This window comes from Lactuca sativa, chromosome 6 (assembly GCF_002870075.4).
Source record: "Lactuca sativa cultivar Salinas chromosome 6, Lsat_Salinas_v11, whole genome shotgun sequence".
NCBI classification, from domain to species: Eukaryota; Viridiplantae; Streptophyta; class Magnoliopsida; order Asterales; family Asteraceae; genus Lactuca; species Lactuca sativa.
In genome coordinates, this window is record NC_056628.2 from 183,014,142 (window position 1) to 183,036,201 (window position 22,060).

Below are 22,060 nucleotides of genomic sequence, written 5' to 3' on the forward strand. Positions count from 1 at the left end.
CATTGTTATGATATTAGTCATGTTTAATTTTTTTAAAATTCAACAAAATAACAATTTATGTTCTCCGATTAATCACCGTCTACCCGATTAATCTATTAACCCCAGTCCACCGACTAACTAACGTCGAGTGCTTTTACAACATTGATTTTAACTCATAAATCATTTTAAAAACGTTTTCAATAATATCCTCCAAAATCTTTGAAACTCATAACTCATAGTTCTTCAATTCATTTAAAAGTCTTAAACATTTATGCATCAAAAATAAAGAGAATACAATGCAATATGCAACTACACCCTTCACGTTCATCACATAATCTCATTCATAGTTTCTCGTTTTGATATCATTGAATACTATGACATACTTAGTACATAGCACCCTATGTCACGACTTCTCTCATTTCTCTTAGTCTCGTAATGGATATGGGTAAGCTATCAAATTATCGGTCCCGTTCAACGCACAAGTGGGGCGTGTCTACAATATCACACTACCATCTTGGGGAATATCTTAATCTTGTTTTCCATTGACTTTGGAGTGACATACAAGTCATTTCCCAATCATACATGAATGCATAAGTATTGATGCCAAAACTCTTCCTAAAACAAATTAAGTCTTTTCTCTTTATCAAACTCCATAAAAATCATTTGCATGCAATGCACAAGTGAATGAGAATATAGGTAACACCTAGCAAGTAATTGTGAAAACTCTTTAACTTAATCTCATTATAAAAACATCAAAATCTTGTTGTTATGGAACATTTATTTGATATTACTCACTGTTAATGAAATCCAAGTTATTTACACCTCTTAATCACTACCTATTGTCGATCTTATAAGCTTATATTTAAAATTAGAAGCAATCGGAGGTTGAATGCATCATTTCTCGAAATGTTGCAAAATATTCATAGAAGATTTCACACATAGCGTCTGAAATTGCCTTGGGATTCCACACGGGGCGTGTGGAATTTGCAGGTTTTCATATTGTGCATTTTCTCTAATTTAGGCAATGTACTTTGCATAAATGGCCTCTGGTGGCTACCAAATGACTCATATGGACTAAACAAGGGTTATTAACAACATATGGACTCAATTAAGTCATTTCCTTATGATGACTTAATCATTGAGACCTTTAGAGGTCACATAAGCTTTAGGGATGTTTATGTGAACATCATTATACCAACAAATGTAGAGTACTCGGCTTTTAAGTGCAGCTAGGATCGTTTGCACATTAGATGAAGCAAGGGATTCATCCATACCATCGATAAAGTTTGGAAGACCACGATTAATCCTGAAAGGGAATGAATGGAAAAAATAGCATGTCATATCAGTTAAGAGTTCTGAGAATAATTTATTCCGGCTCGGTACAAAACCATCTTTAAATTAGTGAAAGAGAGCAAACTGAAATCAATTTCAAGTTGACAAGGTACAACTAATACATGAACCTGAAGTTTGAATCACCCACTTTCATCATTAGTTGATGGATTGAAAATTCCACCATTAATGGAGCTTGAAGCTTAACATCTCAACCAAGCCTTCATCAAAACCAAATTGGAATTGATTCAATAAAGAGTGGGAGTTATAACATCAAATCATCCATGAATCTAACATCTATCAACAAATTAATCACCAATTTCGGATTTGGGGTTCAACCCAAACCTGGTAAATATGATCTGGTGTGCAAAAAAACAAAGAATTTACTTTACTGCTATGTATACATAAATTCAAGGGGTTACAAAGATAAATGATATATTTATTATAACTGACAAATTATTATGGATCAATCAAAATAAACTTTTTTAAAAATGGTGATTAGTATAAGTTTATTGTAATAACTAATAACTTAAAATCCTAAACTGCCTCCTCCCAAATAAATTAGCAACTACATAAAGTACAAAACATGTAAAAATTATATATCATATATATCCTACCATATATACAAAATTCACCACTAAACAAACCAACCCACCACCAAAAAAAGGAAGTTAAAAAATTCCTGTTTTACCCATAAACCTAAACTACATAACAGGGTAAAAATATACAAATTTTCTACATACATAAAATAAAACCCTAAACATAAATAATGAAAACATAAAATCATTCATTCGTCTATATCCGCTTCCGCTTCACTCAAAACCGCATCATATTCCGATAACAAAAAATCACAAAGCTCCAAGAGCTGATCAGCAAGGGGAGGAATACCCGGATTTCTTCCAATGTTATATTTATGAGCATTGAATGTTATCTGCCACATGTCATGTCTGAACGCATCCCGGCTTTTATACTCCAATCTTCTCACTTTCTCCCGCATTGTTGACAAGTCCATTGGCCGATCTATTATCCGAAGGTAATCCGGCGCTTCCTTTTTAGTCACGGGTTTCAAGAAAAGAAACGACACATTGTTTGCTTTTAGCGTGTCAATTATCTTCTCAAGTATATTCGCCAAACCAACCTATTATGTCATATCACAAAATAAAAAAATAAATATATAATGATCACGGTTTTTGAAATGAAAGTATAACTAACTGGGTAGGTGAAGTTACCTCTCCGCCCCTACGCCGCTTCACGGTCGGGGCATACTCCGCTCCGAACCGCCCGCCTAATTCGACGACGGGTTTACGTTTTGCGGTTCGGTGGTGGTCGCGCTCCGGGACCCGGCGGTCGTCTCGCCTGGGTCGAGGAGACTCCTCGAGATACTCGTTGTTCCTTGGTTCGAAAAATATGTTCTTTTTTTTCTTTTTTTTCTCACGTTGCCGCCTCTCCTCCTCCCTTTCGCGTTTTATGTCCTCCTCGAACCGCCTAATCTCCGCCACTCTCTCTTGTTCTTCTAGCTTTCTCGCTTGTTGTGCTTGTTGCTGTTGTTGTTCATATAATATCCTTTGTCTCTCTGCGATTCTTAACGCGTGTTGGTCTTCTTCCCAAATTTGGGAATTATGATTGTGATGATTATGATGATGATCTTTTGATTTATTTGATCGAGGTTGTTTTTGGAAACCGGATAATTCGGTGATTCTTTTGGTTTTTCGAGGCTCGGTTACCGGGCTGACTTCTTGACTTTGACTGACCTGGTCAAAGTCAAAGACTTCTTTCGGGCGTTTGATGACGATTGTTTTCCGGGGTTGCGGTGGTGGTGGAGGATTCCGGTGACTTTCCGGTGGCCGGATTACGAGGGAGGCGGCGGGTTTATGGGATTCCGGTTGGATGTCTTCGCTTTTTGTTTTGTTGGAGAATATGATTTTGTTGACTTTGATTGAAGATTTGTTGACTGTTTCGGTGTCTGAGGTTACGGGTTTGTCGGAGATTTGTGAGGTGCTGGGAGTGGGTTTTTCGGGGATTTTGTTGCTGTTTGCGGGCCCGCATTTGACTTTGAGGACTTTGGCTTTTAAAGAGGTTTTTTCCTCCTCTTGTGGAGGTTGAGGTTCGATGACTGCAAGTTTTGACCCGCTTTTTTGTATCATCTTTTTTATGGTGTTTTTTGGTTGGGATTTGGTGATTGAGTCTAAACCTAAACCCGTGGATTTTGTGGGCCCTTTTTCGGGATCTTTGCTTTCGATTTGAATGTTGGAGTTTTCTCTGTACTTGGGGCAGTGTTTGTTGGTTTTCATGTGACCAAACTGACGAATCAAATCATAAAATCATCACATCAGAAAACATATATGTAGAGCATATTCGACCTTTTTGTATTTATGTCAAAAAAAGAAAAAGGGATAACATTTGTAAGATCATACCTGACCACAAGCTCCACATGCAAAACTCTCTCTTGCATTTTTCTTTGTATTTCCAACCTACAAAAGAATAATAGATCAAGCAATGATTTATTGAATGAAATTATGTTAAAACCTCATCTTGTTTTTTGTGTCAATAAAGAGAAAAAAGCAACCAACTTACTAACCTTCATAATATTCATTCCATCATTCAAAATTCTAAGCTTCTTATTCAGCAAACCACCAACTTGTTCAAGATCATCCTTCTTTTTGGGTTTCATCTTTCCAGAAAAGTTCTTCCTGTAAGGAAACATTTCATCCTGCCACCCCACCACATGAACATCAATCAATCAATAAAACTATATAAAATAAGGGTCCCACATGATGAATACAGACGTACATCTTTTAATGACTTGACAGCATTATCATTTATAGAAAAGGATCCATCGGGTCGTGTAACACCAGACATAGTTTTCACAGGTGTGTTGAGTCCCTTCAACCTCTCCTTATTTTTCAAATTATGATTCGACATAGGAGTTGCTCCTGTATCTTTCACTTTTTTCTTCTTCCGATCCGCCTCGTCATCTCCTGAATCATAAATAAATAAATAAATAAATAAAAAGTAAAAACAACAAAAATAATAAAATTGATAGTTGATAGTTGATACCATCCATGAGCATTCTACATAACTCAGCAGCTTCAGCAGCTTCATCTTCATTTTCCACATCAGCTTGAGCTTGCGAAGGCATGCGTCTCATTTTAAGACCTTTAACACCAGCCACCAAGTTATTAGAATCATAATTATTATTATTATTATTATTATCATCTTCACCATCATCACATTCTTCAGCATCTAGAAGGTTCTCAAGATCCCCTGCAAACGAATCAAGGTCACTATGTGCTTCAATGTCGCTTTCGTTTTCTTCACCATCAACAGCAGAAAGGTTTTGAACTTGTCTATCCCAAATCTCCTGGCATTTTTCTCGTGTTTGTTGTTGAAGCTGCAAGAAAGACATCCTTTGACCACGTGCATATTTGCTTATGGTTGTGGGGTCCACTTTTACTCCTGATGCAGCTTGTTCACTAGAAAGCTTCCGGATCATTGCAATCCGATGCCATCTTGTAAGTTTTGCAATCTGTTCTTCTGGAACATTGAATTTAATAAGCACCTCGCGTGCAGCATCCATGCTTAATCTACGAAGATCAGCATCAGTTCCAGTGACTGTAGATCCTCCTCTGTTTATAGCAACTTTTTTCTTTGCAATGGCATTTGAAACTGGAGCCTTGGGAGCAGTTCGAACATAACTAAATCCTAATCCTCTACCAGATGGATCACCAACACCAGTAATCTCCAATCTCTCGATGTTTCCTCTATCCTGAACAACAATATTTAAGACTTCATATCCAGGTAAGTATTAAGATAAGTCCATGTTTGTTTTTAGTTTTTATTATATTACCTGATTTGTACAAGCAACAAAGTTGCTGCTTAAATTCCAGGGGGTTATTTGTAATTCTCTCTCGATGTGGGAAGCAGCAGCTAAAGCAATTGCTTCATCAGGGAGCTGATTCATTGCAGAGGAGAGACCAGATGGATGAGTCATGCTGATTCCTAAACGTTTCAGTCTGTACATTCCAGCTAACATGCTTTCAAAAGCACACACCTAACACACAAAAAAAAAATAAGACAAAAAGGAAGATAAAGATTAAAGAAAAGTAAAAAGTAAAAACATACATTTTCTGGTGTCACCATTCTTCTAAGCTCTTCCTCTAATGGAATACGGAAATTTCGCTTCATAACCCATGAGCCCCTCTGGTGATTGGTTCAATAAATATAAAAACAAACTGTTAAAATATTGGTATTATGGGTAATAAAAAAGTAAAGTAAGAGTGTAAAAATTTACCTGAAAATCACAGAATAACTTTAACCTCTTTCTTAAAGAAACTTCAGCTACATTTGCAAACTGTGCAGATAACTCATTGGCACGAATGGCAGGTGTCAAGCCACGTTTTTGAAGAGCACGAAACTCACGATACATGAACACCAGAAGCCTATTCATATTATACATCTGAACACCTTTTGATACAGGGGACATCACCTCCATGTGAGGCTCCTATTTACATTACACATATTTTAAATTAATAAAGATAAAGATAAAGATGGAAAAAAAAAAAACAAAGGAAAGATATAGGTCAAACCTGTTGACCAACAACGTAAATCCGGTCAATGCGTCTTAACGAGAGCTTTCCCTTTGGAGAGCGAATGAGTAAATAGTCAGTGGATGAGAGTTTATGTGGATAAATTGGAGCTCTGTACATATTTGTTTCAAGACATGATTGAGTTGAACCAGGTTTTATATCTCCTAAAAAAGGGGATTTATCAGCTGGATCGAGTGTAAGAATGTTCCCAAAATTGTTGGGAACACTACGCAATTGGGTGGCTGTTTGATCACCAGGACTTGATTTTTGGTAATAAGTGCATAATCGAGCACCCATTCCAGGATTCCCAAGGAGTAAAGGCCTTTCCTCACAATACCTGATACAAAAAACATTAGAAATGTCTGAAACTAAAAATAATGCATATGATCTTGAAAGAATACTTACTCCATTAGAAAAGAATGACCATCTCTAGCTGAAAGATCTGATTTCTTTTTAAAAGATCCAGGAGGGCGTAAGGACTTGTTGTCACTAGGAAGTTTTTGAGCCCTTGGTAATAAATGTATTCTTGTACGAACAAGATGCAGCAAAGAATTTGGTCTAACATCTTGTTCAGCAAGAGATTTTTCATCTTCAAGCTCCTTTCCAGAGTATATAATTTTCACAGCTTCACTTGGTTTAAAATCTACCAAAAACAAAGGAGAATTCTGTAAAAAAATTTAACTTCAACAGAAACTGTGGTAATATTATTATTAGTCCAAAAAAAAAAAGACCAACCAAGCTTCTTGGTAGCTTTTCCTTTGAGAGATGAAATAGTCTCCTCAGCATCTACATGAAGCTTGCTCCCTTTCCCTCCCAAGCTTTTCAATACAATTTTCATTGACCCTTTTGTAAGAAGCTTTCCTTGTTCTTTAAGTGCCACCACATTTTCATGAGGATACCATAAAGCTTTTGGCCTATGAAAATAGGCTATATCTTTACTGCAAATACATTAAAAGAAAAATGAGTGAGTTGACAACATATATATATATATATATATATATATATATATATATATATATATATATATATATATATATATATATATATATATATATATATATATATATATATATATACAGAGTAAAAGAAAAATGAGACTAGAGATTTTTGTGGTTACTTGCTAAGTTTGGCTTTCATTGTCTGTAGCTTGAGAGCAGGTATTGAATGCAAGACTTTAACACCATGTGATGTGCGTTTCTTGGAATGTGATTTCAACTGTTGGGAAGATTTCCTGTTGGAATAGAATTTGTCATTAGCTATATTAAATCTCCCACCTCCATAACCATGTAATAGCTCCAATGAGTCTGGTGCTGACTCAGCAGACCGAGTTGTGATCATGGCTCCAGCATGAAGCTGAAGATCATCTCCATCTTTGTTATCCAAAATTTCAAAAAGCATCTGTTCATCTTGAAGATCAAGAAGTAATTTTGGCTTTGTAACAGATTGATTCGGGTCCCACACTATTCGATCCATCCAAGATCCATCAAGAACATCTTTATTGCGTAAAGTGAGTTTGTTGAATCGTTTAATGGTGTCGCTTTCAACTGTTGTATCTTTTTTAGCATCATTTGTTTCCAATCGTGATTCTAATCTCAAAAGTTGGGGATGATATATGGTTTCTTCAGATGAACTGTAGGATTTTGGAGATTTTCTTGAACCGAATGGCTCTACAGAATGACAAAAATACCCTTGATCTTCCTCGTCTGATTTCGACTCAACCCGTGTCTTGGACTTCAATAATGAGTCGGATTCAGGTCCAGAAATCTCACTTCCACCAGAAGTTTCACTTACAGCTGGAGAATTATCAAAAATTATTCTATTTTCCCAGTCTTGTTGATCAAGAGGGAAATAATCATCACTGAAGAGTTTGTTACTGGATGGGATAACATCATGACAATAGTCTTTCCTTTGATCATCAACTTCTGAAGCCACTGTTGTATCTTCATCAACAATCCCAGATTTTGGAAGGTCTAATTTATCCTCATGTGATGTTGATAAATCATCTTGAAATACATGTGTGTGTCTCATGTAAGGAAAACCTTTTAAAGAGCCCTTTAAAAACGCCTCTTCATCTTCCTCCACAATATCAGATACATCCATGGACTTGTATTTTTCTGCAATATATTTACACAAAATGTTAACATAGCAACAGGTTAACAACATACAAAATATCTCACATAGTAAAGCATACTTGTGTTTTAGGTACAAATGATTTCTTTAAATTTTTGATATAATGAAATGAATACCTTTTGGAACAGAAAACCATTGTTCCCTCTTTACAGCTTTCTTTAAAGGCTCATGAATAGCAAATATTTCTGAAAATCGTAAGATCACATTTCCATCTTCTACACAGAGAACAGGAAGTGGTGTTGAACTTTTAGCTTCAACTGGCTCTTCCAACATATCTGTGTCCTCCTGAAAACAGAAGTTATATCAAATGTATCTTTAATTCTTTATATAAATGATGTCTTTAAATAATGAACACAATAAATGTAATAACCTTTTGAGGCTCCATAACATCAGGATCTGAGTTTTCTATTTCAACTGCAGGACTACCATCCTCTGGAGAGCATTTTTCTTGAGGAACCACTGGTAATGAAGGGCTTTGAACTTGGTCAACTTGGTCAACATTATCCACACGATCAAGTTCTTTCTGTAATTCTTCCTCTTCTTCATCTTCATCATAATTTTCATCATCAAACAATGAAGATGAGGCAACAGGTGGCACAGTTGTAGAAACATAATCAGATTTTGGTAATAGATAGTCCTCCTCAGTCAATGCTTGGACTTCTGGTCCCTCATACTGTTCATCAATATCTTCATAATCAACTGCATTTTCAGCCTTCAGATCATAATCTGTTTGGATGTAGCACAAGAGGTGGGATTAGAAAATTATCAGCTATAATGTCCACGTAATCAACCATTATCCTATAACTCCAAAGTCATAAATTCATTGACAAAAACAATGATACCTTGTTCAGCAACATCAGCAGATGTTTGTGAAGTTTTTACTGACAGCTGAGTAATGAGATAGTAAAAGAACAAAGAGTTAGATCTAGATACTAAAATTGTGAAAAAGTTCTTATCAGTTATCATACCAAAACAGAGTACATGGAAATGTGTAATGAGTAATAAACTAATAATAAACACTAGTTGAAGGAAGAAGAAAGCAGTTGTATACATGGATATCTGTTAGTGATGAACCAAGCTTGTCAGCTAGTGCAGCAAGATGCTCCTTTGCATCCTGAGAAACAAAACCATGGTTTTAGTATCCAAGTTGATATAAATATATTTAAAGATATAAACACCTATAAAAAAAGAAGAAGAAGAAGAAGAAGAAGAAGAAGAATAGATACCTCATCAAGGTAATCAATATCAAGATCACCAGCCCCATCGATATTTCCAAACATGAATTCCAAAAGACGATTGCCATCACGAGCATCTTCATATTCATCATCATCATCTGCCAATTAAAATTTTAGAATTCTAAATAGCATACAAGGCAAGTCACTGAATTCAAGGGGTTAAATGTGGAATCCAAATTAGCATACAAGGATGGCAATCAGAATCAGGATTCAAAAGCACATGTGTATCATCAAAAACAATTTTATATTCTAAATTCTAAAAAACTACTGTTTTTACTGCACTTGTTTAGATGGGCTGACAATTGAACTCATATGAAGTTGCTAAACAGTGCAACAATTAAAGGTTATCCACTATCCAAAATGTCATGCTTATGATAGTCTCTTTAATTGTCTACATTTGTCGCGTGTTACATATTTACAATGTTATATTGTTATTCACAACACTTGATTGTAATCAATAGTGGTAATTTATGCTTATTATGCCTTTCAAAGCAAACTAACACATGTTCTTTCCAAAATTGTTTGAATAAATTTGTGATAGGCATTGATGCTGAAGAGTTGAGTTTCAATATTAAATACCTTCATCACGGTCATCAGTGCCCCTACCATCTTGAGAAGTATTCCCAGCATCAGAATCCATTATATGTAATGAAGTCTGCCACATGAGAAAGATGTATTTAGCACAATATGAATATGGTTTGTCTTGGAAGAGCAAAATGTCTTCTTAACCAAAGCCATGAGGGAATAAATCATCCGCCCTCAAAGGATTAGGTTCAAAAAAGAATTTTTCTGGTGAAACCTATCACTTCTGAAACAAATCATTGACAGGAATTCACTTGAAGCATCAATGAGAAGCAACCAAAATATGCTAATTCCAAAGTATTACCAGTCAAAGAGATAACTTTTCTATTTTCCAGCAAAATTTTAAGAAATATATGCAGGAGATATGAAAACCCCAAAAAGAAAAGACACATAACTTGGAATTCGAAAACTATCTGAATTGAATTCAAAGACCAATGTGAGCTCATTTTTTGTAGGAATAGGAGTAGCAACTACAAGTATAAGTTAAATTCTCTTTACCGGTGTACTGGAATCATTCACCATTCATAGTCCATAACAAAGAGACCAAAACCCTAACTTATCAGCGAAAATAGGTAGAAAGAATTAAAAGAGCCGGAAATATCGAAGAGGTAGAAAATAAAGCAAACTGAAACCCTAATTCGCTTACATACGAAGAAATTGTTCAACAACGAGTGCAATTGTCCGACAAAACGAATATGAATCGATATAAATACCTAACCGTGTGAAAAACAATCACAACAATACTTGATTGATAGTAGAAAATTGCAAAGCACCTGAGCCACCAAACTGGGTGTCGAAATAGATCGATGAAAATGTCAGATCGATTAATGATTGCGTAATTCCGATGCTGAATTCAGAACACTCATGCTCTAAAACGCATTACGTAATTCAACTTCGCCGGTAGGATAATCGAACACAGGAGCAGTGAGAAGCAGGAGGAGGAGGATCGAAGGCAGGGAAGGAAGAAAGACCAACAGAGTCTCTGTAAAAGGCGAGAAATTATAATGTTATTTCAGGGGCAATTTCGTCAAATCAAACATTAGCCGACTTTATGCATTTTTAGTTAAGTACAAAACGGTTTAATTTTAGGATAAAAGTAAAAGTACAGACGTGTTGAGGATGGCTGGAAAAGATGATTGTGAATGGTGGTGAGAGGGGGAAGACGGTGGTGGAGAGGAAGAGATACGTCGGTGAACGGCGAGTGTGGGCCACCAACGGCCGCAGGGGGGAGATGTTTAAATATTTTTTTTAATTTCTAGAATTATGATATTGATGTAAATCAAAAGCATAGGTTAAAAGTAAAATGTATATGACCGATGTGGGATAAGTAGCCATTGCAAGTTCTTTGGTAAGGTGGATGAAATCAAAAGGGTTTTGAAGGAAATGGTGGAAGATGGATTTGATCCTGTTAGTTTGACTTTTAGCTACCTTCTTGAGGGCTTAGGGAGATCTGGTAGAATCAATGATGCCATTGACATGTTCATGAAATTGAAAGAGAAGAGAAGATGTGTAGATTCTGGTTATGAGATTTTCAAGATTTGGGAAATGTGGTATGCTTTTGAAGATATGGGATGAGATGGAAGAAGAAAGTGGTTGTTTTTGTGATGTGGAAGTTTATGAGTACATCATCAATGGATTTTGCAACAATGATGAACTTGAAAATGTTGTGATAGTTATGGAGGAGTGTTTGAAGAAAGGGTTTTGTCCTAGTAGGGTTATGTGTGCTAAGTTGAGTAACAAACTAATTGCTTCAAAGAAAGTAGAAATGGCTTATAAACTGTTTATAAAGAAGGTTGTAACGACCGAAAAATACAACCAATTTTAATTTTTTTCAAAACAGCTCGATTTCATTAAAATCTTTACAAAAAGGTTTTCAATACAAAACATTTAACGTGTTCCCAAAATCACATCACTATAAAATCATGAGGAACGGTACGATCACGTCTTCGCCTAGCCACGATCTCCTGAAGAACCTGAAAACATAAAACCACAACTGTAAGCCTGAAAGCTTAGTGAGATACCCCCAAAATACCAACCACATATCCGCCCTTCCAGGCCACGACCTTCCGGCCCAAAACATATTGCCTTCCGGCCCATAACATATTGCCTTCCGGCCCATAACATATTGTCTTCCGGCCCATAACAAAACATAACATAACATAGAACAACCATGTATACCGAGTCACACTCCAGTCCAAGCAACCGTGTGCACATAACATATAATCATATAACAGTTCACAGTCAACAAATCGGTCAAACAGATCACATAACATATCATCACCCTAACCAAGATATCGGCCTAGCCGATCACTAGCATAACATCCCCCTACGACTCATCCAACGTACTAGTTACGCACATACGCCTTTCCAGGCCATGACCTTCCGGTCCACATCACAATTCCTTCCGGCCCACAACATGTAATGCCTTCCGGCCCATAACATAATGCCTTCCGGCCCGTAACATAATAATGCCTTCCGGCCCATATCCCGCAATATCATAACAACAGACAACTACCCGGATTTCCATCCGATAGAGGGTCGGCCTTCGTGCCTTAAACCCTATTGATATAGTGAGGATAACTCACCTCGAAATTGCCGACTGAACAGATAACCCAAGCTGTTCCGATCACTGATACGATCTCCACCACCGGACAACCACCAATGCACTGAACTCAAAACAATAATCAACAATTACCAAAATGCCCCTGGAAACCACTGGTCAACCCTTGGTCAAAGACAAGGTCAAAGTCAACCCATGACTGACTCTACTCGCCGAGTCAACCCGATGACTCGCCGAGTCCCCATACTCAGAACTTCCCTCGATCCGCGACCTAACTCGCCGAGTCACCCCGAGACTCGTCGAGTTCAACAACTTTGAGTCCACTCGCACACAACTCACCGAGTCATCCCTTGACTCATCGATTCTCGACTCGACCAGAAAATATTGGGACTCTTCGACAAGACTCGCCGAGTCCAAGAACAGACTCGCCGAGTCTAAGGCTATCTTCAACCTACTCGCCGAGTTGTTCATACAACTCGCCGAGTTCCAGGCCATCTTCATCCAACTCGCCGAGTTGTTCTTCCAACTCGTCGAGTTCCAGCTCATCTTCAAGCAACTCGTCGAGTACAGCCATGTGACTCGCCGAGTACCACCGGTCTGAATCCATACAGAAGCATTCCAGACCATGCAATTGATCCAAAACATAGATCTAGCCTCCTACAACTCATCCATCACGTAAAGTGGCAAACTTTACGTGAATCCAAAGAGATCTATGCATTTTGCACATTAGGGCTAAGGTTTGGGACATGATAGCTTCATCCAACACTCAACACAGGGACTTTCATGCATTCCAATTCTTCTCCATTCCAGATCTGAGGTAGCAACCTCAGATCTAACCTCTAAACTCCAATACATCCAAAGATGTGATCTCTAATATCCCCAAAATGATGCATCTAAGAAATAGCAGCTCAAAAACGAGATATTACCTCAAAAGAACGCCCCAACTGCAATGAAACTTGAATCCAAGCAAAGCCCCTTGCTCCAAGCCTCTCCTTCTCTAAGATCTCTTCAATAATCACCTCTCCAAGCTTTAATTTGCTCAACAATGGTGCTTCTCCACGGTTTTAGGGTTTCTGGGACTCAAGGGAGTGATAAAGAGGCTGGTAGGAAAACATAATGTTCCTTATATAGGGCTCAACCCCGAGAATTAGGGTTTTCTCCACTCAGCGCCTACTCGCCGAGTCCACCTCATTGACTCGCCGAGTCGGCTACTTAACACGCGACCAAATCGCGACTCTACTCGCCGAGTCCATCCATGGACTCGTCGAGTCACTCCTTCCCAATTTACTCTTTTAGCCCTTCCACTCTACTCTTGATATTTCGGGATGTTACAAAGGCACTGTGATTGAAAATGGATTAAGAAAAAGAAAACTTGATATAAGGCTTTGGACATGAGGGTGGGTAATTTCATCAAAATTTTACATCTTATCTTATTTACATACACTATTGGTTTAACAACAAATCTTAGATCTGCATGTTTTGAGTATTTTTCTTGTCTTGAACACCAACAAGAAGATTTAGATCACATACATTTAATTTTTATTATCATTTTCTGGTTTTTGGTAAAGTAATTTGCATTTCAATTGTAGATCAAAGTTACATACATTTTTGTAATGTGACCAAAATGGGACGAAATAGTTTTTGCAACATTACATTACTTTATATTATTTTGTGAAAGTATGAAGAATTTTCATGAAATATAAATGTATAATTTTGCAATTTGTTTTTTTCGAAAATTTATGTTATATTCCAAAATAAATAGCAAATTGAACGTGGGGAAAAACAAAACCCGTTAAGGTTGCACCTTATACAACCATCGTTGGGTTCATTGTGGTGGTGATGACATGGACCTTTCACCGCACCAAAAACACCACACCGGTATGAGACACCACACTCTCTCCTCTTTTTAAACTTCAATCGGCTATGATAATTGAAAATAGTATTATTATTATTATTATTATTATTATTATTATTATTATTATTATTATTATTATTAGAGTAAATTACATGGATGGTCCCTGTGGTTAGGGGTAACTTGCATGTTTGGTCCCTAAAAAGATTTTTTAACTCGGACCATCCCCAAGATTTAAATTTATTACCCGCTTAGTCCCTTAAACTTTATTTTGTTGCGTATTTGGTCCTCACTAAACATAAAAAGACAGTTTTACCCTTATCAAATTTATTTTCAGATTTTGTTAATTAGAAAAACATTTTACAAAAAGCCCATGTGGGTCCCACCGACCCAATTATTGTTCTAGTATGGTCAACTGCTCCTCCACTCCTTCGTCCTCTTCACTATCCTCCATCTTTAGCGGCTCCCAATTATTGTTCTAGCATGGAAAGCTCCCATCTTCCTTTACCTTTGTCGGAAAGCTCTCAGTCACCTTCTTACCATTTCACGTCGGACATCAATTTCAACCTAACAACCTCTCCTCCATCAACACCATCACTTTCTTCACCCTCGATCGAGAAGAAGGGGTGATGACGAAGCTTAGGGCTCCACACTGCTGCTCAATCCCTACAGCGGAGGCTGTGTCAGCGACCTACTAGTGCTGCTTGGACCACCGTCGACCTATGGACAAACGGAGCCCTAAAATCACAGGATTACATATATGTCTCCTAACTCTCTTGGTTATTTGGGTATATTAGGATATGAAGCATTTGGTTAATGATTTGTGATTCCTTTTTTCATCAGGTTGGTTATTCAACTTGAAAACTCAAATTTTAGGTATTAGAATGTACACCCATCACCGATGCTCTTCATCTTCACAAACATCGATCTTTGTCTTCAAGACCAGGGTTGATTTCTTGGATTCATCATGGATTAGATTTCAAACATTTTGATTTATGTGGTCATTGTGGGCTTTTGATTTTAATTTCGATTTTGATTTCTAGGTTCATATGGAAAAACTCAATTTGTGGGTTTCATCTAGATTGTATCAGCGAGTTTTTCCTGGGGATTTTAGTTTTGGATGTGAGTTGTATATCGGATTTTTGTTTGGAATTTGAGTTGTTGCTTTGATTTCAGATGTATTTCATATTTATGGTTGAGTATTAGGTAATTTGTGTTGATCTTATGGTGATTTCTTTGATACCTGATATGTGGTCGGAGATAGTGACCGGAGCCGGTGTCGGGAAACAGGATAATCTTCCTTCATTGGGGGGGAGGAAAGAAGATTAAGTTGGGTGGATCCATTCAAACAATTATTAATAATTTATTTATTTAATATTAGGTGAAGTAATAAAAAAGAATTAACAAAATAAAAATATATCATTAAGGGCAAAATAGTCTTTTGAAGTCTGCCAGGGACCAAACGCGCAACAAAATTACATTTTAGGGACCGTCCGAGTTAAGAAAAAGAATTAGGGACCAAGCGTGCAGATTACCCCAAACCACAGGGACCATTCGCGTAATTTTCTCTTATTATTATTGTTGTTGTTGTTGTTAAAAACTAACGGTATTTACCACTCTATAAAAACCAACCAATTGTAACCTTGAATCTCATACCTTTTTTTCACTTTCATTCATTTTTACAACAAAATGGATGCCAACAACATCGTCCCAAAATCCGGTCAAAAAATTCATCAACTTATTTCCCTATTCCCCTCCCCCCCCCCCTTTCTCCTTCTTACTATTACAATTTCAAAATGTTCAACAATATTATCCTATGCCTATGCCAAATACTATCCACAACATGATCGATAACTTTGTGACTTTTCACGATCAAGTTTCACCGACCTAACACACCTTGCACCCCAAAACCACCCCCCAACCCAAAAATTGAAACCCTCGACAAGTCGGATGGCAACTTCGTATGGGGAACTCAACCCCTCTCACCCGAATAGATCTTTAACAACCAACTCCCTCTACGCGGCAAAGGAAAATAAGCGACGACCAGTAAAACAAAGGCAATCTCTCAATGGTGGATTCCAATGGAAGAATCGATGCTAAAAAAAGCATGACATATCCTATGATGCAAAGGAAGGAAATGCACAACTGATTGATCATGTTTTGCTATTCATTACCGAAAGATTTCTCTGACAAATAGGGTGTGGTGACTACTGTAGTAAACACCAATTGAATACAAAGTTTCGAGATATTTGTAAGCATATTTCAAAGATGAACGAGTTGTACAACAACCTAAAAACTAAAGGAGAAGCGAACATAGTGATAAAATTCTCTAAGAGGCATATCAATTATTTCGTGATGGCAACAATGGAAGGTCATTCAAATATAATGACATTTGGAAAATTTTAGCACAAAGCTCGAAATGGAGAGACATGCAAAAGAAAGAGGTCGAAGTCGATGTAAGAAAAAAGAACAAAAACATTGTTGAGGAATTACACAACTTCTTCCAATGTTCGTGGCGGGTTAGATTTGAATAAAGATGACACGTTCAACAACAAGGAAGGGGGATGGATCTTCAAGTGCATTGGATTCACCAAATCAGAAGAAATGTAGAAAATGACAACGAGTTTCGAACAATATAACTTGAATTTCACTGAACATTCAACATTTGAAAAAGATAAAGTGGCCAAAAAAGTAAAGGTTTGTGAGGAAAAACAACGCTTGAAAGATATGAAATTTTTTATGCAAAACACCGACCATCTTTCGGGGGACAACCTGGTCATCAAGAAAAAATATATCGGCCTGATCTCGTAGTTTGTTTTAGTTTCGTTTTTTTCTAATTCATGTTTTTTTTTCAATTATTTACTTTTATATTTGTAAGTAACGAAGTATTTATAAATTTTGTTTTTATTAACCATTTTCCTTAATTGATTTTAATTATTTATTAAAGAAAATGAACTTGTAGTAATTTTATTTTAACAAAAAAAAAAGGGAAGTTAATGTGATTATTTTCTGGATTTTGCTGAAAGAAGAATGAGGGAAAATAAGATGATGCTAAGGTTATATAGAAAATATAAAATGCTTACTATAAAATTGAATTAGTAGATTTTGATAACACATCACTATCACTTCCTTCTAGTGGTTACATTAAAATGTAAAATGCTTTATTTAGATGTATACACACATATGTGCAATGTCACAACACATAAGCAAAGAAAAATTAAGCCAACAATTTTAAAAATCATAATAAAACTGCAAACAAACAATCTAAAATAAATTTAGATTTTAAGATTCAGTAGTACCAACAAGAGCTAGAAGCATGTCTTCATAATCTCCTCTAGTATCTTTAGCAATAGCTTGATCTAATGAAACACTGCTTCTCTTTTTATATTCTTCTTTAATAATTTTCATGTCAAATTCAGCTCTTGTAGCCACAATTCTTGAGAGTGCACTTTCATCAGTCCCTGTCTTCTCAATTGATAGCCTTAACCTTTTCTCAAAGTATTTCACAGGATACGTTAATCCCTTTATTGTTGCCCTTAAAATTGCTAAAAACTCGTCTTTTGGATCAGCTTTTAAATCCTATAAACATTTTTTATTTTTTATTTTGACATAAATAAAATTTAATATAAACTCATTCTTGTAATGATTCAAAGTCAATAAGTCAATGTTCATAATCATACCTTGTTAATATCTTGTCCAAACTCATTCTTGTAATGATTCAAAGTTGCATTGATTTGTGGTTTGCTTCTTGTGGTGATAATTCTTATAAAATCATCATCGTTATAACATTTCTCTGTAATTTTATCATGGAGTAACTTTGCTTCTGTTTTTGCAAGCGACATGTCCACTTCATCCCCTTCGTATCTGTAACTCGTCACCAAAGGCCATAACAACTATAGAACCAAATAAAAAAAAAAGAACAATGAAATTACAAAAATGCCCTTGAAATGAAAACAAGAGTTTGTAGTTTTGTAATTTGTACTACCTTTCGGAAGTCCCCAGTTGTGGAATGTGCAACATCTTCTTCCATGGATTTCTGATAACGAAGATGATAAGCTTTCTTTGCAAGAAGAAGATCTTGTGAGGATCTTGTAGAAGCTATTTCAGCAAGAACATGGTTGCTTTTAGCTCCTTTCTTTGTTGCTTCGTTTGCCAAAAATGCATCTCTTTCAGGTGGATCGAGTGTCCAGAGAAGAATAATCCTCTAAATTAATTAACAAAAATGGATCAGATTAAACCTGGTTTTGAATAGATTTATGAATGGAGAAGTAATTAAATTAGGTTTGAATGTACCTCGAAGTCGCTTGTGAGTTCCTTTTCAAGAGCTTTAAGGAGATCTTCTTTGTAAGTTTCAGCATAAGTATGGCGGATAAGCTTACGTTGGTCTGCGTTTCTGTGAGCTAAAATCTCGATGATCAAACCCTCGTTTGTTCCCCATCCTTCAACAGAATCAAAAAAATTGGAAAGGAAATTCATCAGGAAAAGATGTGATAATTGATTCGGAAGAGGATTATTAGGTAAATAATGCACCAATCATCTTCTTCACAAATCCAAAGCGATTTATAACTTTCATGCATGATCTTCTTCGTTTTCCTAGCATTTCTTTTGATTAAAACATCATAATCAATCGACATGAAATTAATCATATCATATAATTGATGATTGATCTATCCTCCAAAAATAACTCAAAACAGGCACAAATAAAGGTTGGATTGGATCGTTAATGCGCCATTATAGGATAGAAGTGAATTCAAAATCATCAAATTCGCGAAATGATTAATATCTTTTTACAGATTATTGCATATACAGAACAGGTTACATGATAATCAATTTGTATATCCAAATTACGAGATCAGAACATTCATTCATACAACAGCATTGGCAATCCGATGATAACAATAATTTCCAAAAACTGATCAAATTAGATAGAAATTTAAGAATAGATTTGTAGATAACTAAGAAGATAAACAACAAGGGTAAACAATTGGTTAACACGTATGAAGATATTAACGAGAGATATCAGTCGAGATTCGTACATGATCAAATTGAAGTGTACAGCATTGACAATCTAATGAAAATAATCAATTATTCTAATTAAAATGGATGAATTTATAGAAAAACCTTCAAAAGCTTTATGAAGCTGCTCAACGTCGTCGGAGACGGGAGGAACTTCTGCCGGAACGGTAATCGTCGACATCCTCTGTGCAACAATGTCAGGCGTTCGCTCTTTTCCAACTTGGCTTTATAGACGTAAAGATTACTATAATTGCTATTCTTTGATTTTTACAATTAAATTGGTCTAAAAATAGATTTTGGAAGGTTGAGTTATTAAAAGATTAAATCCTACGAGATACAAATGCTCTTGTTACGATAACAACTTATTATTTATTTACCGATAATAAAGATAAAAAAAACATATACCATTAAAGTAATTGACATTACTTATAAAATAAATTTCTTATGCTAAACTGAAAATATGATATTAAACATTTCTAACATTGATGCATGGTGTGTGTGGTGATGTTTGGTTGAATAAGTTATACCATGATCTATTGTCCATGTTTGATATTCTCAACATCATCTTACAATTATACTCATAAATTTAATTTTGTTGTTGAAGGTGCTCCGAAACCCTAATTATACATGACAATATGTTATCAAATATGCAACATTTCTAGAAGTGTGACAGGTGTTCCATCAGCATAATACTTTTCTTTTATGCGGCTCTCTATTTATAATTGTTACATGTTAAGCATTGTACGTGGAATCCAAAAATACCATTAATTGTGTGATTATTAAATGGCTATTACGGCTCCCATTTTATAATGAATGTTTTTTTAGGGTTTTGGAGTATGATTAGGAATCTTTATAAGAATCTATATAAAGTCATTTGGATATTAATGGGCAAATTTCGTCTTTTTCATGGGACTGGGCGAGAGGCGGCTTAGAGGTGGGAGGGAAACAAGTCAGTTTCAGGCATTATCGGATCATGTTGTTGTTTTTAGGTTTGATGACGACTGTGACAGGTGGATTTGGGAGGCGACGGTGGAGATGTGTTTTCGATGAAAGCTTTAAGAGATGTGATGGCTATGCAGTCTAACAATGGGACTTTGGATTATTTCAGTTGGGTAAAATGGGTCCCTCTAAAAATCAACTGTTTTGTTTGGAGATTGATTAAAAACAAAATTCCTACTTTCTTGAGCTTAGTTAGGCGTGGAATTAATGTCTCGTCTACCTTATGTCCTTTTTGTAAAGAAACTGATGAGAGCATTGATCATGTTTTTTTCTCCTGATCTTCTTTCGTTATGGTTCTGTGGAGATGGTTGGTGAACTGGTTTTCCCTTCTTACGAGCCTTCCTAATTCATGTGATGACTTATTGGATATGCTTAATTCTACTGTGAGGAGCAAAAAAATCAAAATTTTGTGTTTGTCTCTAGTATACACCACTCTCTGGATGTTATGGAAAGCCAGGAATGCAATTGTTTTCAGAAACGAAAGGCGGGCGATCATCAAGTGTGACATCCCCAATTTCACGGCCAGAAAAGACCAATTTGTTTATGCTTTGTTTTATAAAATCAGAGTAATCTTTTAAAGAAAACGGTTGCGGAATTTGTTCACAAAACAAGATATGATAATAACTTATCAAAACATTTCTGAAAGAGAATGTATTTTCATTTAATAATAAAACATCGGGATGTAATGTTCCGATACAGACACATAAGCATAAACAGAACATACATTCATTTACATTATTTATTTACATCTCCTTTAATCTCTCAGTGCAAAGCAGCATTCGTATCGATACTTGTGATACAAAGAAAACTAAGTGGGTCAGGCTTGGGAGCATGGTGAGCATATAGGGTTTTCAACCCACAATAATACAATTATTATATTCAATCATTAAACAAACAACTCAATTACCCATCCTCATTATCTTATTTACTCTTAAGGTTTTACCCTAAGAATCAACTATCCTTCATTCATTCATTCCTAAGGATTGATCTAAGGAATTGGCACGAAGTCCATTGCTACCAAAGTTTATCTATCAGGTATTAAATCCATAGCTATCAAACACTAACTCCATAGTCGTCGGGGTTTACTCAAGTGACGCTAACTCCATAGTCGTCGGGGTTTACTCAAGCGGCGCTAACTCCATAGTCACCAAGGTTCACTTTACAGGCACGAAGTCACATCGTCACCAAGGTTTACTCAATAGGCGCTAACTCCATAGTCACCAAGGTTTATACAATAGGTGCTAACTCCATAGTCACCAAGGTTTATACAATAGGCGCTAACTCCATAGTCACCAAGGTTTATACAATAGGCGCTAACTCCATAGTCACCAAAGTTTATACAATAGGTGCTAACTCCATAGTCACCAACTATCCTATCTACCCATGTTCTACCCAACATTTTCATAGATATGAATACTTACACGGTTTAAATCATTTAACACATGTATAAAACATCAATTCCATGCCCATCTCAAATAGACAAACAATATATAACACATAGCACGTATTTCATGGCAAACACTTCATATATATGTGTTAGAAGAAAGTAACTACACACTCACACAAAACATATACTTAATACATTCAAACAATACTTGTATTAAAATCGTGTTTATGAAAGGGACTATACACCCACATATATAAACAACTTTATATTATACACATAGCACGTATTTCATAGTAAATACTTAATATTTATGTGTTAGAAGAAAGTGACCACACACTCACTTGATCAGAAGATGATCGGACAGCATTACGACTTGCAGAAGTAGTATTCTTCGGTAGATCTGGA

The 22,060-nt window shown here is 36.1% G+C and overlaps 2 protein-coding genes across 2 annotated transcripts; both read right to left on the reverse strand.

The window, feature by feature from the left end:
• Window positions 1-1,895: 1,895 nt before the first annotated feature.
• Window positions 1,896-10,824, reverse strand: LOC111878274 (transcription initiation factor TFIID subunit 1). The gene is made up of 20 exons (XM_052764801.1): window positions 10,615-10,824; window positions 9,839-9,914; window positions 9,251-9,357; window positions 9,076-9,138; window positions 8,867-8,912; window positions 8,395-8,750; window positions 8,141-8,309; window positions 7,012-8,008; window positions 6,630-6,832; window positions 6,300-6,537; window positions 5,895-6,231; window positions 5,600-5,809; window positions 5,431-5,508; window positions 5,156-5,359; window positions 4,366-5,074; window positions 4,099-4,286; window positions 3,887-4,018; window positions 3,723-3,779; window positions 2,538-3,608; window positions 1,896-2,446 (listed from the first exon to the last, which is right to left on the reverse strand). Exons 2-20 carry the CDS (start codon window positions 9,897-9,899, stop codon window positions 2,096-2,098), a joined length of 5,577 nt encoding a protein of 1,858 aa, XP_052620761.1. The 5' UTR covers window positions 9,900-9,914; window positions 10,615-10,824; the 3' UTR covers window positions 1,896-2,095.
• A 6,569-nt stretch (window positions 10,825-17,393) lies between these two features.
• Window positions 17,394-19,514, reverse strand: LOC111878267 (annexin Gh1). The gene is made up of 5 exons (XM_023874769.3): window positions 19,375-19,514; window positions 18,547-18,692; window positions 18,239-18,457; window positions 17,934-18,146; window positions 17,394-17,832 (listed from the first exon to the last, which is right to left on the reverse strand). Exons 1-5 carry the CDS (start codon window positions 19,448-19,450, stop codon window positions 17,536-17,538), a joined length of 951 nt encoding a protein of 316 aa, XP_023730537.1. The 5' UTR covers window positions 19,451-19,514; the 3' UTR covers window positions 17,394-17,535.
• Between the last annotated feature and the right edge of the window lie 2,546 nt (window positions 19,515-22,060).

Excerpts from the sequence above, each read along its gene's own strand:
- LOC111878274 (XM_052764801.1), bottom strand. The coding sequence starts at position 9,899 with ATGGATTCTGATGCTGGGAATACTTCTCAAGATGGTAGGGGCACTGAT. Across the intron at positions 8,009-8,140 it reads ATGGTTTTCTGTTCCAAAAG|AAAAATACAAGTCCATGGAT; the intron begins GTATTCATTTCA and ends AATATATTGCAG. Across the intron at positions 6,232-6,299 it reads GGTCATTCTTTTCTAATGGA|GTATTGTGAGGAAAGGCCTT; the intron begins GTAAGTATTCTT and ends TTTTTGTATCAG.
- LOC111878267 (XM_023874769.3), bottom strand. The coding sequence starts at position 19,450 with ATGTCGACGATTACCGTTCCGGCAGAAGTTCCTCCCGTCTCCGACGAC. Across the intron at positions 18,693-19,374 it reads GCTTCATAAAGCTTTTGAAG|GATGGGGAACAAACGAGGGT; the intron begins GTTTTTCTATAA and ends ATTCTGTTGAAG. Across the intron at positions 17,833-17,933 it reads TTGGACAAGATATTAACAAG|GATTTAAAAGCTGATCCAAA; the intron begins GTATGATTATGA and ends AAATGTTTATAG.